This window comes from Amphiura filiformis, chromosome 16 (assembly GCF_039555335.1).
Source record: "Amphiura filiformis chromosome 16, Afil_fr2py, whole genome shotgun sequence".
Lineage (NCBI taxonomy): Eukaryota > Metazoa > Echinodermata > Ophiuroidea > Amphilepidida > Amphiuridae > Amphiura > Amphiura filiformis.
Genome location: NC_092643.1, coordinates 9707551 through 9733446, shown reverse-complemented (window position 1 = coordinate 9733446; position 25896 = coordinate 9707551). Strand labels below are relative to the sequence as shown.

Below are 25896 nucleotides of genomic sequence, written 5' to 3'. Positions count from 1 at the left end.
AGCTGGTATTTATAGCTTCAGTTGGGTAACCGATTATAAAGGAAACGAAAGGAAACAATGGTATGTGGACCTTTGTTCACGAAATGAGACAATGGCCTGCTTTTTGTTAACCAGCATTCTTGAAAATGAGCAACATAATGATTGTTGACTTAACACGGTTTGGAAATTATTTCTTCATATTTTTGGTGTTATCTGTCGTTTACATATCCTTCCTAAAACACCAAAGTACGAATATTTCTAAACATCTAAATTAGCTAAAAATTTAGGACATGTTACAAAACTATATTTTCTAGAATTTTAGAAGAGTACTTTTAATATAGGCCGGTTATTTTTCACACAGCGACGTCAACTAGGCAATGTACAGATGTTTCCAAACATCTAGATTAGCTAAAAATTTAGGACATGTTACAAAACTATATTTTCTAGAATTTTAGAAGAGTACTTTTAATATCGGCCGGTTATTTTTCACACAGCGACGTTAACTAGGCTAGTCTACTGTAGTAGACCAGTTTAATTTATCATTCCCTAAATTAATCTCTCTGACCTGACCATGGAAAAGTCATCATTCCTGTTCTGATTCAACAGCTCAGTATTTCTCTGGGCAGGGCAGTCACTAGAGATGTGATGTGTTTCGTCATAGATTTTAAATGGTTTCATGCATGGAAACGTATGAATTGTTTATCAAAAAAAAAAAAAAAAAGGAATGCAGCGCAGTCTATAACTAGGCAAATCCCCATACTTATAACGTACGCTATTTGTAGAGGTCACGCGTCAATGGGAAGAGCTGCACTAGTGAGGGCCTATAGGAAAACGGACAGTAACTGCAGATGACCTCCTCAGCGTTGTTATTGATCAGGTGTTATTGATGGGGTTAATTCCGACTGGCTTAGGCTACCCGTAGTTTCTGGGGTGACCCAAGGATCAATATTGGGGCCAAAGAACAGCCACTGTATCAGGTTTGTTTTCTGGGAGAAAAATAGCTACATTTTCCTGTCAAACAAACCTCTTTTTGAAACAATCCAACAAATGAAACTCTTTCAAACCTCTTTTTAGTGTAAAACTATAGGCCTATTAGTTTGTTGTTGTTTTTTGCCGGGTTTTTTGAAGAAAAACAACTGTTTCTACCAGCACCAGGCCTGTATCTTTAGTCTCAGCTGTAGCCTATAGTATTGCATATTGCAAATCTGCAGGTTTCTTCAGTTTTAGCATCAGGCACCTGCACAGTTTCTGGACAGTTTCACTAATTTCAGGCCTGATTAATTTCATTAAAGGATTTACCCCCTCTATCGGCTGAGGTCAGCTCAATAACAAAATCCCTGAAATGAAAATAAATGCAAATCTTGGAGATCGGGAGACGAAGTGAGACAACCGAGACAACAAACAAGGCTGCAAGATCTCGACAACATAAGATAAATTCAATAAATCGGATTTCGTGAGAGCTTAGACGCTACTACACGTTCAGGTGAGCTGAAAATCATACTGCTATCATTGATCATTCATATTTTTCATAAGCTTCCCGGCTCGGCCCAGCCCCGGGTAAGCTTCCCGGAAACTTTCAATCACAATTAGTGTCTACTTGTTAGGTATGACATGTATGAGAGGCAAAATGAAACATTTAACACCTGAGACGAATTTAGGTATATTCGTCTCAAGTTAACACATTTGCTAGTCAGCCAAACCGGGCACAATACATATTTACATAGAAATTTAAAAGAAAAGATAGGTCAAGGAAACCTGATAAATGTACATGAATATTACTATTATTATTAGACTGCGGAACTCAGTCCTCAATGATAGTCAGTTACTTATCTTTTGGTCGTTATATGACTATCATTTGAGGACTGAGTTCTTACCATATATCTTCTGAGGTGCTGTTTCAGACAATAGCTTGGGATTATTGGGGCAGAGGTTATCTTTTGAATTCTTTCATGACCACTGAAGCATAGCCATGGCATAGCGCTCATTCTACAAAATCCGGTGCCAATAGCCTTTTTTCCATTCTTTGGTAGGCATGTTCATAAAATTTTGAAATTTAATAAATTCATCTAAAATTGCTTTCATTAAAAAGAGAATCATTTAACTTAAAAATGAGGGTCAATCATGTATGTAGGCCTATAATTGGCAATGTTATGAGGAAAAGTATGCTTGCCTGAATGTCCGAAAATGGGCCAAATTGTGTGTCCCAGCATTATCAATGGCTTCCTATGTCATAACATGTGTGTATGTATTTTATGGCTGAATTTTTGAGCACGAAGGGCCATTTTACAAAACTTTTCGCAAATGTTTCATGAAATGTGGCTTTCATTACTTGATAGTATCAAATATTATTCAAATGCAGTTTTTTAAAAATCATGCTAGGTTGGAGTTTTGAGGGTCAAAATCCAAATTTTGTTCATTTTCCTATTGGATTACACAGTTAAGACAGGATCTTGGTGCACAACTAAGCTTAATGAAGCCCGCCCTCACATGTTCAAAATGTGATCATGTCTATCTTTGGTCCACAAACACTTTGTCGAGCATTTAGGGCATCAAATATGTTGTTTTTCTGGTAGAACTCAACGAGATGTACATGCACGGACATATATAGTTTTCCATACTTTAAGTGCTTTCTTCAGCCTGATTAACCCTTGCAAAGGCTCAAAAATCGCTAAAAATGCGTTTCCACTGCTCAAGTGTCACATCTAACCCTGAATATTTTCTTTGAATAAATGCAATTTCTTTACATATTTGTTGTTTTTTAATTAGATAACGCATCATCATATTGTTTATCAACATTATTTTTTAGTGATTAAAAAGCGTCTTTGTGTAATTCTAAAATAAATTGCACTTTCCACCAAAACGCTGTGAGCTACGTTACCCCTTTTTAACACACGTTGTTGGAAAGAAGTAAACCAGAGGTATCAATGTAATTTGCGGTTTTTAAAAATCACAGTAAAAATCGTGATGCTGTAGCATTTTTGGCATAGAAATGTTGTAAACATTGAAATTTCGACCGACCATGTTAAGATTGGTGAGCTACGTTACCAGGATTCTATAGTATGCACTTGTATTACATGTACTTAAAATAATATGTGAAAGCTACTAGTGGTCGAACCCCATTTATATTAGAATTAACCGACATAATGTGCTAATGTTGCAAATCACATTAAAAGGTTATTCCTAGCCAACTCATGCCAAATCAGCCCCATTTGAGCTCAGACAGGTTTGATTAGATATAGTCAGTACTAGACTACGTACACCGGTCGACTTACTGTACCGTTTCCGATGTTGATTTTAAAAGATACTTTTGGAGTATTATCTATCTACCAACTCCAAAATATTGGACAATAAAAATCTTTTTAGTTTCCGGGCAGAGACCCCCAGAGTATTGTTCAAATGAAATTTTTAATATTTTGCGAGCCCTATAATTTTGTTCAGAAGCAAGTCAGATATGGATTTGATTTTAGCAAATTTAAAATCTACACCCAACAAAAAATCCAGAGTAGAGCATTTGAAAGTTCTAGGGGTGTAGTTTGGGAGAAATTGCCCCTAAAGTTGTTTTTTTGCGCGACGACACGCTTTTCATACTGACCGCCTTAAATTTCAAATTGACGCTGTGGGAAAAAATGAAATGGAGTTATATGTAGAAGCTCAAATTTTCAGGTTTTTCATTATACTCATTGATATCTATCCATATCCAAACTAGTAGCACACCGTACCCTCTTCCAGCAGTGCTATAATTTCCCATATTAAAATTTTACAATGCAATATGACCTGTGCATCGGGTCTTTCTAAGTAGTAAGTGACAACAGATATGTAGCATACTTGACCGATGACAGAATAGTGAGACAGATTAACATTGCAAACGTGGGTGGGTTCAAAACCAGTACCTTTATTTTGGATTTGCATGCAAACAACTAGCTACTCAGACCTTCACCTGACATACAGAACTGGACCAGGTTAGGGACGCACCATTTGATACTCAGGGGGGGGGTAGGAAGTTGGGGTCGGGGGAAGAAATATTTTTTCGCCGCCAAAGGCGACAAGTTTTTTTTTTTAATTTCATGCATTATACACAGTTAGGTGAGGAAAGTTTTTTTTTTTTTTAGTGTTGGTGGGGAAAGTTTTTTTTTTTTGCTCATGTAGTGGGTGAAGTTTTTTTTTTTTTGAAAAATTTCCTACCCCCACCCTGAGAATCTAATGGTGCGTCCCTTATTCTGCTAAAGAGAACATTTCAATTATAGTAATAAGTGATAACAGACATATGACATACTTTACGGATAAGAGATTGTTGAGACAGATTAACATTGTAAACAGAGGTGGGTTCAAAACCAAATAATTTATTTAGGATTTGCATATGAAGACCTTCACCTTCTTACAGAACTGAAGCAGGTTATTCTTGTTAAGCGACCACTTGCACCTTGTAATGAAAGTAGAAGAAAATTCGCGACTCACGCCGCTCATACTCTGACTACTACTAAGATAATCAATAACATAATCTTTGATTTGACTGATCTTTGAAACGTCACAATGTGAAGGACCTAGTTGATTAAGATACCCGTTAATAGTTTGGTTTTTCAAAGACAACTACTATAACCTTCACCTTACCCGGGCACCTTACTTGAAATTTTGAAACAGAATGTTCTCCCTAAGAGACCAGCTGGAAAGACAGAAAGGAAAGAAGGAAAGAAAGGAAAGAAAGAAAAAAGATAGAAAGCAAGAAAAAAGAAAGGAAGGAAAGACAAAAAAGGAAATAAAGAAAGAAAGAAACTAAGGTAAAAAAGTAAGGAAGCACAGAAAACAGAAAAACCAGAACGGAAGAATAGAAGGAACGACTGAAAGAAATGCAGAGGAAGAAGGAAAGAAAGAATGGAACTTAAAAAAAGGATAGGCAAAAATATTACTAGTATAAGCAGTCAAGGTTGTCACACAACCCCAATCGGTCAAACGCAGCCTATAAATCTAAGCACATACAATGACCATGTACCTTGCTCCCTCAGACCATAGCCTCGGACCCAATCAATTAATGACCCAATTATCTGCTGTGTCCCCACATGTAGGTCAACTCTTGTGAAAGGTAAAGGAATTGCAGTTGGTGACAGGTTTATTGATAAACACATTGGAGTTGATGACAAGTTTAAAACCAAGACACATGGCCATAAAAGCACACCTCCTGCTTATAAGAGCATTTCAGTGGGTGCTACTAGTTTGTAAGAATATTCGCGGCTCACGCCGCTCATACTCTTACTACTACTAAGAAAAAAATCCATTAGGTATGGTGTACAGCCCTAGCTGATTTGGCATGGAATAACCCGGTGACAAGAGTCAAATTTTTAATGAGCCTATCTTGGTTTGAAATATTTCACATTTCAGACCCAAAATGAATTATTTGAAAAGATCATGTGTTACATATGAGCTCCCCATAATTTATTGGGAAAGAATTTTGGCCAATATAGTGTATATTTTAAAGATGACATTTAGTCCAAACCTTTTGCTAATTTTATTCATCCCCCGCTTGCGTATTGAGTACGACAAACTGCCAATCATTCACTACCAGTGTAATTTTTCAGGGTTTTATTACTTTTAATAAAATCTCGCAATTAAAATATTGCTATAAGAAATTCTTGTGCAATGTTGATATAAATGCAGAGCTAATTAAAAAAAACAAAGAAACATCATTCAGCTTGCCGTGCTCAATACGCATGCGGGTGATCCCAGCAATTGATGAGGGAGGGGACGAGAGTCAAGAACAAAAAATAATAAATAATTGTATGGGTCTTACATGTATATCATTGTTCTTCTAAAACAGTTTGTGCTTGTTGATACACACATTCGTTTATATTTCCATAGGTCAAGATTGGGGTTCTTGAATTCAGGCCAATAATATATATCAAAATGAAAATTTTGAATGTTTACCCCTCCCAAGCAAAATAATGTACATTTTAGAACTGTAAAGGAATAGCTATTTTATTTTATTTTACCTGCATTAGTTTGGCTCTAAATGAAAAGGGAAGAAAAGTGAAAGTGAAAACTAATATTATTGTACCATTTTGTAAAAAAGAAACTAAAGTATATATTTTTCAGAAATCTTACAATATAGCCTACTTCATAATTTCTTATGTCGTGAAGAGTCGATTGGTCTGTAATTGTGGACAGCAGTCATATCTTTACTAATTGTTTCATGTTGAGTTTGGTAGTAATGTCAGTGTGTTTACCCAGTTGCAACAGAATCATAGCAACAAACAGTCATTGTTTGTGGTGATGCTCTTTTGACGATTCAATCAGTGGCGTAACTTTGGGTCAGGGTGCCCGGGGTTGAAAGTAGATCAGGTGCCCCTGACCAAGGGTGTGCATGGTGCAGAGCAAATCAATTTAGGTATTGAAAGCCATAGACCTACCAAATAAATTACAAATAGTGTTTCAGATCAAATTTATTTATGAACTTCATATTAATTTTTTTAAATTCATCTTCGCCAATGTCTTAACATTTGAAGATTCATCACTAGCTGCAGTGACGTAGTTATTGGTTGTGGGGAAAGAATACAAAATACCTCTTCTTGCTAATACAATTGCACGCGGGCACACTAATATGTGCACTTTGGTACAATCAATTTGAATTTCTGTCTCAAATGACAAATATTTATGTTGCAATGCGCTCGAAGCGTGCACAAATTTTGTGTTGAAGGGACACCCAAATGAAGATTAATTCTATGCATGCTGGGTAAAGGTTTCCACTTCCTCCCTATAACAAAGTATTATCATGTCGAAAGGATATAATAAAGGATATCCAGGCCTGGGTGCCCCTTAGCCTGGGGGCGCCCTGAGCGCATAGAAGTTATGCCACTGGATTCAAAATGCAACCAGCTAAATATGATCTACATCACTACCAAACTGAAGCTGAAAATATGGTAAAGGAGTGAGGGCCGTACTAAGGTTGAAAAATGTGGGGCAGCCATCACAAATGTTGGGCAGCCAAAAGACAAATATGCCCGAATTGAAGATAAAGAAAAACAGTTTGGAAATTTGGTATGAACGACCATCGAAGCAAGATATATTTTTTTTCATGATATATGGTGGAATGACCACATGTTTACAAGTGAGATGCTTAATGTCAAGGTTATTTTGGGATCATTCAGGGTCATCCGTAGTCAAATTGCCATTGTCACAGGTTCATGGAATTTGGTGGGAATTTGTGACACATGGCAAGGCAGATAAACCAGAAAAATCTGGATATTTGATATAGAAATTTAAACATACATCTCTACAAACCCATACTTTTGCATGCATAATACATTCATATCATACTATAGGGCCAGAGCCAAAAATGGTCATCACTCAACCTAAAATTTAGAAATTGTCACAGGAGTGAATTTCTCCTCTGGTTTAATAGGCTACTAACCAAAGATTATGAATCAGCAAAAAAAAAAAAAAATTTGCCCCTCAATTTCGGAATGCAAGCAATAAAATACACACGTAGCGCCCTCTCGGTGTGGCGGGACGGAATTGTTAAATTTGATGTTACTACATATTTAAAAAATATAGGGTTTTTTTGTTTATGGTATTATAATGGTCATCTGTATAGACAATTTCAGCACTAAAAAAAAAATTCAGTGGACTTTGCAAAAATAAAGAAATAAATAAAAATATGTGTAAAATTCCGTCCCGCCACATTTTGAGGTGATTTTTTTACGTTCCGGAAAAAAAAAAAAAATTTTTTTTAGTCAAAACTTTCCAAAATATCAACTATTATGGTAATAAACATTCCTGAGTACAAAAAAATTGAATTCATCAACTTTGCTAGACTCAGAGCCATTTTAACTTCTTCTATTTCAGGCCTTTTGTGGTAGGATGCCAGCAATAATTCCATTTTCAGGGTCTATGGTGTAAAACATGGCCCTGCCACATTTTGAGATGATTTTTTTAAGTTCAGGAAGGGATGAAAAATTTCTTTCTCAGTCAATATTTTGCAATAATTTTTCATTGGAAGTGAAAGAAAAGACAATTTTGGCAGTTTTAAAGTGAATCAATTGCTTTTTTTCTTGATTTTGACATGGTGGACAAAATTCCGTCCCGCCACATTCCGTCCCGCCACATTGACATGATTTTTAAAAATTGATGAACGTACTATAAAGAGGGGGGTAAATTTTATAATTCCTTCCATAACAAAAGAAGGATAGTTGAAGTTAATACCAATGTTACAAACAAATGTTTTATTCCAGTACTTTTGATAAAAATTCAACAAATGTACTGTGTTCACAAATACATGAAGTTTATCATTCCGTCCCGCCACATCAATGAATTTGTGTTACCGTGGCAACATGTTGATTCTTTGGACTATTTTTCTTGTGTGTGAATGTAGTCTGTAACTTACTTGTAAATATTAAGAACATGAAGAATCCATAAAATAAACAGTCACAGAGCTACAATTTAAAAGGCCTATCAAAATTCCGTCCCGCCACAAACGGGAATTTTGGCTCTGGCCCTATAGTATTTGGCAAGGTCCTTCACCAGTGTCTTACTGCTCTTCCTGATTATTGCGTAAAAAGAACTAGGTCACATGTGCTATACAGCTTGATCAGCAAAGGAGGTGCAGATGTGATGATGATGTGATTCAATTAGCCAACTAGTGCATGAAGCAATCTGAAAAAAAAAACAGGAATCTATACAAAAATCAATTCAATGATTTGTGTCAAAATTCTAACCCATTGTTTTTTTTATATTTATTTTATCCTGTACAATTTCAGATATGGCGAGCATGAATCCATTTCTTACCAATCTGTCCATGCAGCAGGCATTAAATATGCCAGCATTTAACAACATGGAGATCAAAGAACCACCACCCCAAGCAATGCCACCACAGATAGTGTACCATTCCCCGCCTGCTCCACCACCTTCTCCTCCGAAACCTACAGTAATGGTAAGTATAATGTACCTTGGTCTAGCCTGGGGGACCCAAGCAATGCCACCACAGATAGTATACCATTCTCCGCCTGCTCCGCCACCTTCCCTCCTAAACCTACAGTAATGGTAAGTATAATGTACCTTGGTCAAGCCTGGGGGACCCAAGCAATGCCACCACAGATAGTGTACCATTCTCCGCCTGCTCCGCCACCTTCCCCTCCGAAACCTACAGTAATGGTAAGTATAATGTACCTTGGTCAAGCCTGGGGGACCCAAGCAATGCCACCACAGATAGTATACCATTCTCCGCCTGCTCCACCACCTTCTCCTGCTAAACCTACTGTAATGGTAAGTATAATGTACCTTGGTCTAGCCTGGGGGACCCAAGCAATGCCACCACAGATAGTATACCATTCTCCGCCTGCTCCACCACCTTCTCCTCCTAAACCTACTGTAATGGTAAGTATAATGTACCTTGGTCTAGCCTGGGGGACCCAAGCAATGCCATCACAGACAGTGTACCATACTCTGCCTGCTCCACCACCTTCTCCTCCTAAACCTACTGTAATGGTAAGTACATTGTATAATGTACCTTGGTCTAGCCTGGGGACCCAAGCAATGCCACCACAGATAGTATACCATTCTCCGCCTGCTCCACCACCTTCTCCTGCTAAACCTACAGTAATGGTAAGTATAATGTACCTTGGTCTAGCCTGGGGGACCCAAGCAATGCCACCACAGATAGTGTACCATTCCTCCGCCTGCTCCACCACCTTCTCCTCCTAAACCTACAGTAATGGTAAGTATAATGTACCTTGGTCTAGCCTGGGGGGGGGGCCAAGCAATGCCACCACAGATAGTATACCATTCTCCGCCTGCTCCACCACCTTCTCCTGCTAAACCTACAGTAATGGTAAGTATAATGTACCTTGGTCTAGCCTGGGGGACCCAAGCAATGCCACCACAGATAGTATACCATTCTCCGCCTGCTCCACCACCTTCTCCTGCTAAACCTACTGTAATGGTAAGTATAATGTACCTTGGTCTAGCCTGGGGGACCCAAGCAATGCCACCCCAGATAGTATACCATTCTCCGCCTGCTCCGCCACCTTCTCCTCCTAAACCTACAGTAATGGTAAGTATAATGTACCTTGGTCTAGCCTGGGGGACCCAAGCAATGCCACCCCAGATAGTGTACCATTCTCCGCCTGCTCCACCACCTTCTCCTCCTAAACCTACAGTAATGGTAAGTATAATGTACCTTGGTCTAGCCTGGGGGACCCAAGCAATGCCACCCCAGATAGTGTACCATTCTCCGCCTGCTCCACCACCTTCTCCTCCTAAACCTACAGTAATGGTAAGTATAATGTACCTTGGTCTAGCCTGGGGGACCCAAGCAATGCCACCCCAGATAGTGTACCATTCTCCACCTGCCCCACCACCTTCTCCTCCTAAACCTATAGTAATGGTAAGTATAATGCTGTACCTTGGGGCCACAACATTAAGGCAAATTATCTAGGAGTACTACTCCCCCCTAAATATTGAGTTGTCTCTAATGGCCGTTCATTTATTAATGTAAACAAATTTGATAAACTCACCAAATTGAATTTAAATTTCTAGAGACACAAAAATTATGTAAAAATGCAGAACTTTGCACAAAAAAAATCAGTGTTAAAAACACAATTATTGCATCTTTATCACTTAAAATTGAATTACCTGATTTCAAACATTTATTTAAATTCTCACAATTTTTCTTTGAAGAAAAACCCATACTGTACAACACTGAAGACATTCCCAGCACACAAACACCATAGAGTCTCAAGGCAACCAGATATGAGCCATAAAACCAGGTAAGAGAAATACTAGGATAAAATAACGTAACATAAAATAATAGAACCACATGACAAATTGGCCAGTGAGCGGAACGAGCAAAGCAAAACAAAACACTAACAAATGACATGTAGGCCTAAACTGAATACATCTATGGCAACAGAGGTATGGTAATAATTCCTGTCCTGTCAATCATGCCACTGTTTTTCCAAGAAGTATGGTAAGCTTATATGACATGACCACAGTATCAGGGGCATATATTCTTCCGTTAATCGCCCCCCAAAGGGGAGGGAATAATTTTACCCCTTTGGGGAAGAATTTTGCATTTTGAAAAAGAAAAAAAATAGAGGGGAAAAACAGAAGAAAGTCAACAGGATTCAAGGAAGATTCAAAATAAAATTAAATAATTTGAGGGAAAAATGTATAACTGGAACATGTATTATTATGTTTTATGACTATTTTAGGAATGAAATAGATAGTCATTTGCTGGCAGGGCAGGTGAATTCATCAAGTGTCATTTAGGGAAGAATTATAATGGGTAGCCTACATAGCATTAGCATACAGATAGTGGTCTGGGTCCCTTGGCTTTTACCCAAATCCCAAAATAATTATTTTGAGGGAAACCATGGACCAGGGAAAAGTTGAGTCAGTAATTCTTCCCTGCCTGGGCAATAGTGACTATAGGTAATAATGCACACAAAGATTAAGGGAGATCTGCTTTGCATATTTCATACAAAATCCATTTTCTTTTTAGTTTGGACATCTGCCTATCTAGGGAAGCATTTGGGATTCTAAGGGAAGACCAGAGGCTGAAATTTTTTTTTTTCCCTGCAAGCAATCCAGAATTTCCCTCCAGTTTTACCAAATTTCCCTCCAGTATGACATATTTCCCTTTTGTATTTCTTTATTTTTTTGAGCAAAAAAGCAAACTAAACCAGTACCAACTGACCAGCAGGGAAACTTTGAATGGATCTTAAAAAGATTCAAGTAGTGTATATAACCAAGGAAAATAAATGTTAAAAACTGTTTAATATGTACAACAACATCCAAAATTTTGGGTTAAAAAGACAAAACAACTGACGTTTCGGGAGCATAAAAACATCCCTTTTACAAGGTTAAAACAAGTAGCACTAGTAGCTAGCACTGCAAGAGATTAAATGAGAAAGACAGCAAAAGAAAGTGACAAGCATAGAATGAAAAGAAATTAGAATGATAATAAAAACATACAAGGGAAAATCAATTAGGTGAGAAAAACAGGCATGTGCAAGTATAGCAGGCCAACCAGGTCAAAAAGGGAAAAAGCAAATCTATGGTCAGCCATTCTAGTCAAAAGATAAACAAACAGTAATATATCAAAGGGAAGGGAAAATTTTGAAAAGCCAAAGGCCTAACAAAAAATAAAGGACCACTGTTGGTACCTTCCGATACCGAAACTGTACAGCCCGCCTAGGTGGGACATCCAGGACGTACTAACGTCTCCACGCGTCGGCTCCGCCTCCCAGACCATACAGCGGGTACCAGAGATACCAAGGTGGTCCGATTTTGCAACAAACAAAAGATTGAAGAAAAACAATGAGGGAGGACCAGAATAACTGACCAAAGAAAATTTGTTTAACGATGACTTTTAACATTCATACCCTTGAGTCTAAATGGATCAACATTTTACAGACATCTGCTCCTCTGGGTATGTTTTGTCTGTTTAACCCAAAATTTTGGATGTTGTTGTACATATTAAACAGTTTTAACATTTATTTTTTGGTCAAAAACCAAAAATTCCCCGCAATGAGCTTCCCGTATTGCCCACCTTTTCCTGCCATGGGGAAGACAGAACCATCAATTAGTTAATTAGTCAATTATTGTCCAAATTTTCCCTTTTAAACCTCAGCTTCAGATCTAAATCCTTGATTATCCTTCCCTAGGCCTAGATGCAATAGTTCAGTGGCAATCTTCGAACTCTGCTAAAGAAGAATTTTAATTCTAAGGCTTTATAAATCGGGGGCATGTAAGTCACCACATATAATAAAAGAGCTGAAAACGCTGAAAACAGTTAGCAAAAAGCTAAAAACACCTAGCAAAAAGCTGCAATTTGGTAGGATCCTATACTTTTCTACAGAGCAAGTGTACTGGTACAAAAAAGCTGAAAATCAAAACAAAAAAGCTGAACTCTCACACCCCTGTAAATAATAAATCACACCTAGCTCTGAAAATAATAAAGAGCCTAGAGGTATTTGCCAGCCTGTCTTCCCTTTGAACCATTAGTCCTTTAGATGCAATGGTTCAGTATCCAGACTGTACCATCTAGGAAAGAATTTGATGTTTTTAGGGAAGACAGAATAGAACAACTCACAACATAGCCTAACAGTTGTATAAAGAAGTTTCTGGGTCTGACAACACACCTATATTCAGGCAGGGAAGGGAGGGAACAAGAAAATAGGGAAAAGTCCATGTAGATAGCAACCAGCCTAAAATTTTCCCTTTTGGTCCATTTTTGGGGATCTTAGTTGGGGAAGAATCTGAGGACCGATGTGACACAGCGCGGTAGGGTGAGGGAATAATTTCAATTTTCTGGAAGTATAGACACCCCTGCACAGTATATATATAATCGTGAAACAACAGAAAGAATGACATGTCAGCTGAACCCAGTCCCATATGTGACTCGCTCTGACAAAACAAGTTGCATTTTTGACATTTTTTGATTTGAATAAAAATGTAAGCACTAGACAAGAAGCTTTCAAATGATACCAAAATTATGTAAATAGCATCAATGCTTTTCAAGATATGGATAATTTTGTAAACGATACCTTTATATTTTTGCCAAATTGCTATTCTGAGTAATGTGCCAATTACTTTCCGCCTTACACAGTATTGAATTGGGATTATAGTTCAATTGTTATTTATTGATTAAACAAACCTCGTTTAATTAAGTACTTTCAAGTATTTGAAAGTCCACTTAGTCCCCCCAGTCAAATACCATGAAATTAAGAATTCCAGAATTAAACTTTTTATGGGATCGAATGGCCTATAACTCAAAAGCATGTCTGGTGAATTGTTGCGGGTTTTATTGGAGCTGGTCACATATTTTAAAATACATACATATAAATGTTTTACTTGTACTGTTTTACAGGAGTGGTGGTAGTTTCAATCCTCAAATGAGTCTGGAATTTTTGAGATGCACACTTCAAAAACGCATCAATAAGGATATTCAAAAAGTCTTTCAGCATTACGCACAGGTATGTATACTGATCGCTGATTAGGGACTATTCCATTTAAAATCCACACTACCTCTGTGGAAGTGTTAGCTGAAATCTTCCACAGAGGGAGTATAAGTTTTAAATATAATTGACAATTGAGTAACTTCCATTTGAAATACTCACTCCACTTGTAGAAGATATAGGTAAAGCCATAATAAAGAGGGAGTATGGGTTTCATAATGGTTAACTCTGACTAATTACATATGAAATTCATACTCCCCCTGGGGAAGATATTTCCAAAATCTTCCACAGGGGTAGTGTGGATTTCAACTGGAATAGCCCAATGAAAGATCATTGTCACAAGTTTGCCAAATTAGAGGAAAGTAAAGTTCTTCTCCAACCAGTGTAGGAACTCGGGTTGGCAACCTTCTCAATGCACACAAAGTAAGCCTTGGGTTTTGTGCTGTTGCAAAATGTATCGCCCATATTTTAAAAATGTGTGGAAAAAAAGCCCAATTGCATGTTCATATGCTTTGATCAGCTCCTAATAGATGGGAAATATTAGGCTTTTACCACTACGCCAAAAATTAGACCCATGTTAAGGGTGCCATTATATTAGTTGACCTGTCTGGTCCATATTTTGTGTGTTAAAGAAAGTAGACAAAGCATAGGACTTGGAATTAATAATCGTGATGCCTGTGGCAAGTTGTCACAAGAAAATTCTCAAAATAAAATATTTTGCTATTAATCCAAGATGTTAAAAGGCCTGCCGATTACGAGCAGATCAAACTATACATTGTTTACCTTGGTAAAGTCAACCTCACTGCAAGTCAACCTAGAACACAAAAATAGATTGTGAGGAGAATTTAAAAACCGAATCAGCAATTCGGCATAGCGAAATATTGCAATTATTTTGATCATTTTCATCAATTCTCTACCGTACTATTGCATAAATAATGAGATACAGACATAATTAATGAGCAACATATCAACACAGTTTGCAATGTGCTAAGCAGTCAATCAATTTGTCTTGGACTAAAATTGTCACCATGCAAGTGCCCTCGCAAGGTACAAACAACAATTTTTCAATTAAGAGTTCAATCACCATGTTTTCCATCATTTAAGCTGCCTGTCAGTTATTAATAGACTTGAAATTTGACCATTGCATGCAAATTTGCCATTTGACCTTAAATTTTGAGCTTGATTGCCAAATTTGGAACCTCAAAAACAAACATTGAGCTAGATAGAATTGATATATTATAAAAATGAATGTGTTCTTCAGTAGACTTTTAAAAAAAGAGCAATTGTTTGCCATAAAAAGCAAGTTCACTTTTTCTGCAACTTTATTTAATTTCAGCCTGTTTTTGGTACTTTTTTCCCAATTGTACACACATTTTTAGTTTTTTTAGGACAGTTCAGTTTCATGCCTGATGTTAGTGCTACCTAGTACTACTACTTGTATTTGTTGTTCTCAGTATTTTCAGTTAGCAGTGGATAATATAAGAGAGAATCATGGTGAGGATTCAGTCTCTGATGACCATGTACTAGCCGTCTACAGGAATAGCCTGGAAGCAGTGAGTGTTATACAGTTTATAGTGTTATCTTATGATGTTTGTCAGAATCACAGTTGCCACTCTGGCAAATCATTCTTGGCATATAGTTGCCATCATGATTGCAACTACATTTTGTACTTCAGTTAGGGATTCAATCATGTTTCACCGTTGTTCATCACCGATTAACAACGATGCGTCCGCGTCGTCTGAGTGGTTTACTTACTGGAAGTAAACCACTCAGACGCTACCGGACACAAAACTAAACAAGCTAAAGATGTCTAATTCACATGATTCTTTCATTCGGAATGTCTGTTTGTCATTGCCACTCAACCTTACAAGAAGATTGCGGTATTTCTCTGTTGATATCAGCAATAAAGCTAAAGAATAAAGCGGTAATATTTAGCTGCTACCGCCAACATCAGAGAGTTCATGTTTACGCATACGTTCCAGGCATGACAAGTTTTACGCGCTCATTCGCGTATACGCTACTGGACTGTGGATTCAACACCGATTAACAACGCTTGGCTCCTGAACAAAGGTATAGGAAGAGTTGTTGAATATACTTTGTCACCTTATAAAAGATGGAAAATGATCTGGTTTTTGTTATTGCACACGTCAATATAAAGTCACTAAAAATGCACTTTGGAACACGCTTAAAAGCGTGTTCCAAAGTACCTTAGTGTATGGGCTGTGTTCCAACTGCATGTACATCATGTACATCATTCTATTTCAATCCATGAGGTCAAGTGGGAAACTTGATATTCTTGACCATATTTGGTCAGTTACAGGTATATGAATGACAAATTGAGGTGTTTTTTTTTTATCTCAAATGCTGGTGGCAGCACTAATGGTATGAGTTAAGTGTTGTGATCAGCAGTGTTTGGTAGCACCCATCACTGCTCATCATATAGCATGAAGTCTTATTACCAGGAGAGGTATTCCATTCCATGTATGTTCTTTTATTCTTCAAATCATTTTTTACTAGAAACCTGTAATACTCATTTTGAGTGTTTTGTGATCCTAGCATCCTCTTATTTATGATATTTTTCTGCAGATATCCATGAAAAATGAGAAAGGTTTTAAACACAAGTCAACACATACAACTTTATTTAAACTTTATTTAAACTTTATTTCTCCATCCACGAAAAAGGTTTTTCCCTAAATTTCAGTTGATTCCGATTTTACGTTGGCAAGTTATGCATGATTATGTGTATTACGCTGCTCCATAAACAATGTGTTGTAATTTTGTTCTGGTGTACCAGAATGTAATGCAAATTTCACAATATTTTTGCTAAATGAATCTGCAAGAAATTTTTGTACATAAACATTGTGTAGCCAGAGGTTTCCAGTTGTATAAAAATCTCAACTTTTTTAGAGAAAAGTGGGGGGATGATTCTGTGGATCACAAAATGCCCTTTTAAATACAAATTGTAATAATTTACATGTATGTTGTTTGTTTTTGTAGGCTAAAGAAGCCTTCATGCCACATGGAAAGATTTACAGACCGGAATTTGTGCAAGCCCATGGTGATGGCTTACATTATAAGAAGAAAATTAAGAATGAAAAATTGTGGATGGACAGTCCACAAGGGTCACCTGCATCAACTAAGGTACACACTGATTTCTCAGTTGCATCACTTTTCTTATCATTTAATCCAACACTTATTTGTTGTAGTCTGGTCACCAGCCATATTGGCATTGTTTAGGGGTCTCAAGTTTTATTTTTAATGGCTTGTACTTCTCCAGATCCTATTTGCGAGATATTTTTACTGGTTGACTGTCAGCATTGGGGAATTTGAGATACAGACTGTAAAATTTCATGCGTATGTATGTACATGTATGCCAACATTTAAAATTGCTCAAATGTTATTAAAACCGAGCCAAAATTATTCCTCTTGTGATATGGACACAGAAAAAGTTGTTTGTCTTGAGAAACAAAATCTATCAAAAACAAAACTTGAGATGCCAGAACAAGCTAATACAAGAAATCACATTTGACAACCATACTACCGTAAAATCTCGTCTACATGCATATAGTGTGCTTTTGATGAGGGCTAAATTAATCCAGGCGCCATCCATCAACAAAATTATAATATTATGGTGTTTGAGCAAATAAATCACCGATACAAGCTTAACACAAACAAGTACTATTGTAAGACCTGTTGCATTGGCATATTTATGGTGGTTTCGTATTAATTTAGCTTTCATCAAAAAGGCTCTATATGCTTGTAGACGAGGTTTTACGGTATGTTGTTCAAGAAAGAACCATAAAAACCTTAGGAAGTCAATTCGTACTGAAATTCCTTCCCACAATACAATTTGGATATTGCATAACAAATGGGATGGATTAATCTCCTAACTGTATCTATTGTTATGCAATATGCCATTGTGGGATGGAATTTTGGTATAAAGTGACTTTCGGTAGAGAAACCCAAGATCAGCGTATAGATGAAGAATGCTTTTCTAACACTTGGGCAGTCCACCTCCAACATGTTACTCATTTACATTGTATAGGTAATAGATAACCAAGCAATATCTACCTACTTACCTATCAGCTGACAGCAGCATGCATTTCTGAACCTTTTGTGTGAAGCGAGAAGTTTCCAGATTTTGCAGTCTTGTGCTGCCAGTTCTCAGCTCAGAAAGTCCCTCCTGATGACATCATTCCAGGCTGTTTAATGGTTTCCACTGGTAGAGAATCCAAGGGATGCTGCATTTAATCTTTGTTACAGATTAATATTTCTATGATTTTTGTGTTGCAGCAAGACCAGTCAGAAGGCACCACATTCTCAATGAGACCAGCACCCACAATACAAACCAGAAAGGTCAGTACTGTGTAGCATAACAGTGCAAAAAATGTATTTTAAAGGGCATATCATACTGGCAATTGCAGCGTGCAATTCAAAAATCACTAGTGATGAAACACTGGTAACATTTGCTGCCAGCGTTTAGTCATGGCTTGCTGGCGATTTATCGATCAAATATCAGCAATCGCTTTGTAACATAACATATTTTGGTAAACTAATTTTGTAATGCTGTTTGTGCATATAAGAGAGCTGGCAATAGATGTTATCCGTGTTCTATAAGCTGCATACCCTACCAGCGACTGCTATACCTAGTTTAGGACTTCCAAAAAATGTACCTGTATGTGCAACCATGACTGTTTCAAAATAGCCTGCCAAAAGTCATGCAGGTAACTCCGAGGTTGTGCATTGAATAAGGAATACTACGGGAACCAGCGCCTTTTGTTAGAAGTCACACATGCGTTAAGTGGATAACCTCTGTTATTCTGTTCTTGTTGCAAGTTGTTAGCTCAGCCCTGGAATGAGCTAGAAGCTATAATGAGAGAAGCTGAATCTATGCATGTGTGTGTGTTTGCAAATGAACAGCTCAAATGAACTTCATTTTCTGAGATTTCCTGCCCTTTTTATTTCTTTGCTGTTATCTCTATCTCTGGGAGCATTATGTGTTCATTATACAACACTCAATAAATGCTTAGCCATAGTACTAATGCCAAGATAATATTTCCATTTCAGAGGAAGGGTCGTCCACCTGTCCATCACAAAGACTACACAGATGAGATTCCAACAACAGGCACATCAGGGTATAAAAGCAACAAAGTCAGATCAGAATTTGTGAGGAGAGAAGGACCTAAGTGGGACCCTGCTAGACTCACGTCAGAATCATTGTTTGTAATGGGTGCAAGAGCTAACAAGTAGGTAGCAAGATCCAAACACAAAGAAATAATTCCTACCTCAGAATTTTCAGACGGTACTCCATCTTTCATCAGCGAGTGAGTGACTGTATGAGGTCGAGATTTTTTTTACCTTTTGACCTGATAACAGACTCGTTGACTCCTGAAAGTTTGAACCGGCCCACGTCTTTGTTGAGAGATGGTTGGTTGGTTAAATCAAAATCATGATTTATACCAACACAGATGAACTTTCATGAATGAAAGTAGATAGCAAGTTGGGCTATTCCGTTTAAAGTCCATCCCCTGTGGAAGATTTTGGAAATGGTTTACAAGGGGTGTATGAATTTCAAATGGAATTATCACATTAACCAACTCAAATCAGTTTGAACTGTTTTTCCATGTAAGGCACGTAGAAAGTTGGGCTATTCTGTACAAAGTCCATACTCCCACTGTAGAAGATTTTGGAAATTGTTTACAAGGGGAGTATGAATTTCAAATGGAATTATCACATTAACCAACTCAAATCAGTTTGAACTGTTTTTTCATGTAAGTACGTAGAAAGTTGGGCTATTCTGTACAAAGTCCATACTCCCACTGTAAAAGATTTTGGAAATTATTTACAAGGGGAGTATGAATTTCAAATGGAATTAGCATATTAACCAACTCAGTTCAAGTTTAATAAGTGGGACCCTGCTAGACTCGCATCAGAGTCATTGTTTGTAATGGGAGCAAGAGCTAACAAGTAGGTAGCAAATTGGTCGTTTCCATTTAAAGTCCACACTACCCCTGTGGAAGATTTTAGAAATTGTTTACAAGGGGAGTATAAATTTCAAATGGGAAGAGCACATTAACCAACTCAGTTCAAGTTTAATCTTTTTCAGAGAGTGTATAAAATTGAAATGGAGCTGGAAAATGTGTTCATTCCATTTAGAATTCATGCTGTAATGTGATAATGTAATGATACCTTGATATTTTTGTACCATTCTTATACCGATAAATGGGCTGATTAGTTTTCTGTTTACACAAGATGGAATAGTGATTAACATAGTTCAGCAGCTAATTATTGATTAAAGAAATACTTTCAAGGATTTGAAAGCCCACTCAGTCCCACAGTAAAATACCATGAAATTAGGAATTTTAAACTAGAATTTCTTATGGGAATGTCATCTTTAAACATGTGTGGTGACTTGATCAGGTTTTGTGGAAATGGCTCACATATACTGGGGTTGATAGTTATAACACTGTTGTGAGACTAGCCAGGGTTGCCAAACCCTCGATTTGTTGGCACAATTGGGCAACTTTTGATGATTTTCCCCACGACTTTTGACAAGTTCGACCAGTTCCGGTTATTCCTTCATGTAATTTTACACGAAATTAGGGTTAGGGTTAGGGTTAAGGTTAGGGTTAGTTTACGGTTAGGATTAGGGTTAGGATTACGGTTAGGGTTAGGATTTGGGTTATGATTAGGATTAGGGTTAGGGTTAGGATTAGGGTTAGAGTTAGGATTAGCTTACACGAAATAATTACATGACGGATCGACCCAAGTTCCTGTTCCATAGAAACCAATGGCTAAGAAAAAAAAATGGGCAGCTTTTCACCATTAGGCTCCTACGACTTCCTGTAGTTTCCTGTCCCATATAAACCAATGGTTTTAAGAGAAAAATTTGGAGACTTTTCAATTATTTGACGGGCCATGAGGCTAGCAACAAGGGGATAGACATGTCGTCTAAATTGCAATCTCTCCATGTTTTCCCATCAACCTTTTCAGTAATTGTTTGTTTGATTGTGTACTTTGCATTTTGATTGAAACAGAGCTTTGGGTCTTGGTGCAACCAGAGGAAGACTGTATATTAAACATCCAGATTTATTTAAGGTAATCATTTACTCATTTCTTTTTTTTTCCTTCTTTTTTTAAGGGATCTGGAATGAGTGTTTTGAGCGTTTCGACAGTATTTTTTGTTGGATATGAGAGCACATCAGACATATCGAAATGGATTCTGAATACGAAGAATGTCTTTTTGACATCAAATAATTTTCATTTTTTGAAATTCACATTATAATACAAATTTTATGACAAATTATTAAAATTTGATATTTTTCACATTTTTTATATATAACAGTCCTCGAAGTCAATTTTATAAATCTAATGACATATTCTTAAAGTGTATGTAGCTGGGAGGAAAAGCTGACGATCAATTGAAAATTTTGACCTTTCATATTGAAGATATGGATTTTTTTCCCCAAAAGACCTGATTTTTTTTTGTGTTTTGGGAAAAAAATCCATATCTTCAATACGAAAGGTCAACATTTTCAATTTATCGTCGGCTTTTCAATTTCATCCCATCTACATACACTTGACAAAAAATCAAAATTATTTGATATCAGAAGGACATTCTTCGTATTCAGAATGCAATTCGATATGTCTGATGTGCTGTAATGTCCCACAATAAATACTGTCCAAACGTTCATACCCCATCCCTTAAGTTGAAGAGATGGAATGTCTAAATTTTGTTATAGAGCTGAAACAATCAAAAGCAGTCTTAAAATGTTGAAGTAATTAGTCTTAGAACAAGTGTTGACAAGACATGCGATCTCAAAGAAATTAGACAAAGAGAAAACTCTTGATTCCATATCTCCACATGAGAAGTTGCCCATAACCACCAGTTGCATTTTCATGTTTGGTGTATTTCTCTCCAATAGAATGTATTTTGAAACAAATGTTTATTCATTGTGTTATGTATCAATTTAAAATGTATATTTCTTGTATTATGTATACCAGGGGTCCGCAAATAGTGGCGCGCGCGCCACTTGTGGCGCGCCGTGGCTTCCCGAGTGGCGCGCGGCGCCGTTTAGATTAAAAAAACAAAATTAATAAATTAATAAATTCCCATGTTCTCCTTGTAAAGACAGGCTAAAACAGTACAAAATATTGCACCAAATGGCGTCATTGAGTGGCGCTTTGCAGTTTTCTTTTATTTCATGTGGTGCTTCAACAAATCTATTTGAGGAAGCCTGATGTATACCATAGAATTTCATCAACAAGCATATAATTATTGTGACCTGCTACCAAGTTAGTAGTTTCAAGACATCCTAGCTGACTGCTGAGTTGATGTTCTTTGTTTGCCGCACACCTGTACAAGCCAGTAGTATGTCATTCGTGAATGGTACATTGTGTCCCCATTCTCAAAGGACATACTATTGGCTTGAACAGGTGCGTGTGAAACAAAGACCAACACAGCAGCCAGGATGTTTCGAAACTACTAACTTGCGACTTTACGCTAATTTTGTGGTAGCAAGTCACATATGCCTCTAGAAATGAGTTTTTTTTTGACAAAACAGAGGAAATGCAGTCACCCTCCACAAAAACATTATTTGGAATTTGAGCAACTAAAATGTCTGATACAGGTGGTTGTATAAACATGTACTCTTGAAAGACCAATCTATTTAATGTTTTTGTGGAGAGTGTCTGCCTTTTGTCTCTTTCATCAAAAACCCTCATTTTAATAGAGGCAAATGCTTGTAGATGGAATTATACAGGTTAATTTGTAACCCTGCACTATCAGCTCTGGTGTCTGCTGGTATTTTTGAACTGTGAAAAATAAAATCATGAAGTGTACTTCTTGGATTTTTTTAAACAAAATTAATACTGAAATTGAATGATAAATTGTCATCTGAATGAAATTCTGAGCCTAAAGCTGAATTTATACTCAATCGCTTTTGCAGAAAAGCGATTTTCACGCATGCTCAATGTTTACTTACATTTCCAGAGCGTCGAGCCGATCAATCGATTCAAATCTCGGAGGCAAAAACGACGTCGCTTTTGCAAGTTGAAGAAATCTCAACTTCCCAGCGATATCGCTTGACACGTGAATGCGTCAACCAATCATATACAACCAACTGGATCTATTATTTTGCTAATTAATTTACCTTTCTCGATTTTTAACTTTTGATGATGAATTAATTCAAAGCAATAATTATTGAAAGCAACTGATGTTTTAAAAATGTATTTTGTGGCATTTAGAATATTTTAATTGTCGTCTGTAATCGCTATCGCCGTGATAAGTATAAATGCAAAAGCAACGGGCGATGCATCGCAAAATTCGGCGATTGCAAATCGCTTTTTCAAAAGCAGCGATTAATCGCATCGCTCGGCGATCGAGTATAAATTCAGCTTTACAGACAAGCCTCAAAATAAGCAGAACTAGAATAGGAGCCACACATTTGGAAAAAGCAGCTCCTGATCCTGAGATTATCTAGTGAACCAGGAGCCATTTTTAAAGAGCTAAGAGTCATTTAAATTTCAATTGTACACATTAAATACAAAACCTGCTTCAACTACCAGGCCATATGATTTTGGTGTGGACCAGGGGCCAAAATGTTATGACCATTGGGTAAATGTCTCCTGGGTGCCTGGTTAATTTGAAGCTTGCTTACAGAGGTCTTGTATATGAAGAGTTTGGCATGCATCACATGAAGATTGCAAACAGACAAGCACTAAAAAAAAACCCAGAATTTGCTGAGCGAGATATCAGTGTGTATACACTTTTACAGCTAATCCAACTATTGATTACTTCTCTTTGTTTTAGTACTCGGGAGACTCTGATGATAAGCAGTGGTTATATGAGCACCAACTAATGCCAGCGACAGGGGGTAAAGCATACATGTTGTTGTTAGAAGATATCAGAGATTTAGCACAAAGTGATGAATACAGGTATGTACAAGGAAAAACAGAAACATGTACATTTCCCCCCAAGTTATTCTACATTTTCGTCAACTCTGATAGTATGACAATAACATATGGTATCATCTGTCGCAACACATAGTGGCGTAGAGTGATTTTTCAAACTTTCCATTTCACATAGTGGTGTACAGGTTTAGAGCTAGCTATTATCCTATAATAGTTATTTTTTATTTACTATTAAAGATACAGTAATAGTTTGAACCTTAAACTTCAATTTCAAATGGAATCGGGCCACTGAGAGATAACAATGGACTAGTATCGACTCAGTTACTACTAGCATATCCTTCAAACACGTTTTGCTCAGAGATGTATTTTGTCCTTCACGTACGCCACTATGTGTTGCGACCGACGGTATGATTGGTTCATACTATAGTTGGTATTTATGATTAAACTGAATGTTGTGTATATCAATCGCAAGATATTCAGATTTTAAAGGGGTTATCTTAAAGTATTGTCCTCTTATTGCCTTTACATGTTACATCATAGTTTTACCATGTGAGAGTCATTGAAAAAGGTTGACCAAAGATATGGCCAGATGAAGTAAATTGCTAGTGATGTAAATAGAAGATCCGCCAGTTTACCATATTCGGGCTGAATAGATCACAAATATAACGTGGGCAAATAGAATTAGTCCTATGTGCAGTGAATAAACACCCGCATTGGGCTATTTGAGTTGAAATCCATACACCCGCTATGGAAGGCATGACCTCAATCTTCCACACAGGGAGTGTGAATTTTAAATGGGGTTACCTGAATGGGTGACTCCATTTGAAATCTACACCCTCTGTGGGAGATTAAGGTCATGTCTTCCATAGGTGTATGGATTTCAACTGCAATAGCCCATTGTGTCTGCCGTAGCAAAGGCTGAGCCACTGCTCATTCACAGTTACAGGTATGTATGTGTGTCACAGTGGGGTTGTCTTCAAGCACAGTGTCAGTTTTCAGGCAATTGCCTGATTTCAGGCCTTTTGCTACTCCAAATTTCCGCACTTTTATTTATTTTCAGCCCATTTTGAGGCTTAATAGCCCAAATTTTCACGCTTTTTCAGGCTTTTCCTGCTAAGTCACTTAGGCCACTTTCATCCCTGACTGCATTGGTCAAATGTTGATTTGTTTCTTTCTTCATTTCAGGAGCAATGATGGTTTACTGATGCATCAACTGAGTGGTTTTCATGTACCAGACCTCATCTTAGGGAAAATGAAACGCTTTATGGAGGAGAGTAGAACAGATGGTAGTCAGAGTCTTGTTATGGATGAGGACGCTGCATCTAGTGATGCAGAGTAGACCCATCACAAGACTGGATTAGAGACCATCACTTGTGATATGACCCTCCTTGTTAGTGATGTAGAGTAGACTCATCACAAGACTGGATCAGAGACCATCACTAATTGATCACTTGTGATATGACCCTGCATCTAATGATGTAAAGTAGACTCATCCCAAGACTGGATCAGAGACCATCACCAAATGATCACTTGTGACATGACATTGCATCAAGTGATGTAGACTCATCCCAAAACTGGATCAGAGACCATCACCAAATGATCACTTGTGATGATTCTGAATCTAGTGATGCAGAGTACATGTATATTCATCCCAAGTCTGGATCAGAAACCACCACCAATTGATCACTTGTGATGATCCTGCATCTATATATTGGTTCACCTCAAGTTCGGTAGTGATGTAGGTGCATATTTCATTGGTCGCAGTATTGAATCACGTGCATATAGTTAATCACATGTTCAAGGGCAGTTGTCAAGCTTACATCACAAACATGAAAAAGCATCACTGTCGCTTCCAAACTTGAGATAAAACCATGTGATTCATGCTTGATAATTATTTTTCTAACATATAAAGCATAATGTTATGATTAGTGGGTTTTTAGCGGGTTCGCCGTCGGACAAGTGTTATGATTGCCGGAGTCTCCCTTTAAGGTGGTACTACACCCCCTTATAAATTTTGTGATTAATTTTGCATTTTTCTCAAAAAATAACTACACACTGGTAA

General features: G+C 37.3%; 1 protein-coding gene across 8 annotated transcripts; it reads left to right on the top strand.

Annotated features, from left to right (window-relative positions):
- Nucleotides 1–1312: 1312 nt before the first annotated feature.
- LOC140135518 (deoxynucleotidyltransferase terminal-interacting protein 1-like) lies at nucleotides 1313–25629 on the top strand. 8 transcript variants are annotated; one of them, XM_072157049.1, is made up of 11 exons: nucleotides 1313–1462; nucleotides 8724–8896; nucleotides 10642–10730; nucleotides 13835–13940; nucleotides 15377–15475; nucleotides 16920–17063; nucleotides 18216–18278; nucleotides 18990–19168; nucleotides 20960–21020; nucleotides 23734–23858; nucleotides 25020–25626. In XM_072157049.1, the coding sequence occupies exons 2-11, from the start codon at nucleotides 8726–8728 to the stop codon at nucleotides 25171–25173; spliced, it is 1191 nt and encodes a 396-aa protein (XP_072013150.1). In that variant the 5' UTR covers nucleotides 1313–1462; nucleotides 8724–8725; the 3' UTR covers nucleotides 25174–25626. The 8 variants fall into 8 exon arrangements, with proteins under 8 accessions (XP_072013150.1, XP_072013152.1, XP_072013149.1 ...); XM_072157051.1 differs by lacking the exons at nucleotides 1313–1462; nucleotides 8724–8896 and adding an exon at nucleotides 8918–9117 and having other exon boundaries at nucleotides 25020–25629; XM_072157048.1 differs by lacking the exons at nucleotides 1313–1462; nucleotides 8724–8896 and adding an exon at nucleotides 9158–9339 and having other exon boundaries at nucleotides 25020–25628.
- Nucleotides 25630–25896: the final 267 nt, after the last annotated feature.

Bases quoted from the DNA above. Each gene is read 5' to 3' on its own strand.
- LOC140135518 (XM_072157048.1), top strand. From the start codon at position 9,160: ATGCCACCACAGATAGTATACCATTCTCCGCCTGCTCCACCACCTTCT. The intron at 17,064-18,215 runs GTACACACTGAT...TTTGTGTTGCAG, and splicing joins GGTCACCTGCATCAACTAAG to CAAGACCAGTCAGAAGGCAC. The intron at 21,021-23,733 runs GTAATCATTTAC...TCTTTGTTTTAG, and splicing joins AACATCCAGATTTATTTAAG to TACTCGGGAGACTCTGATGA.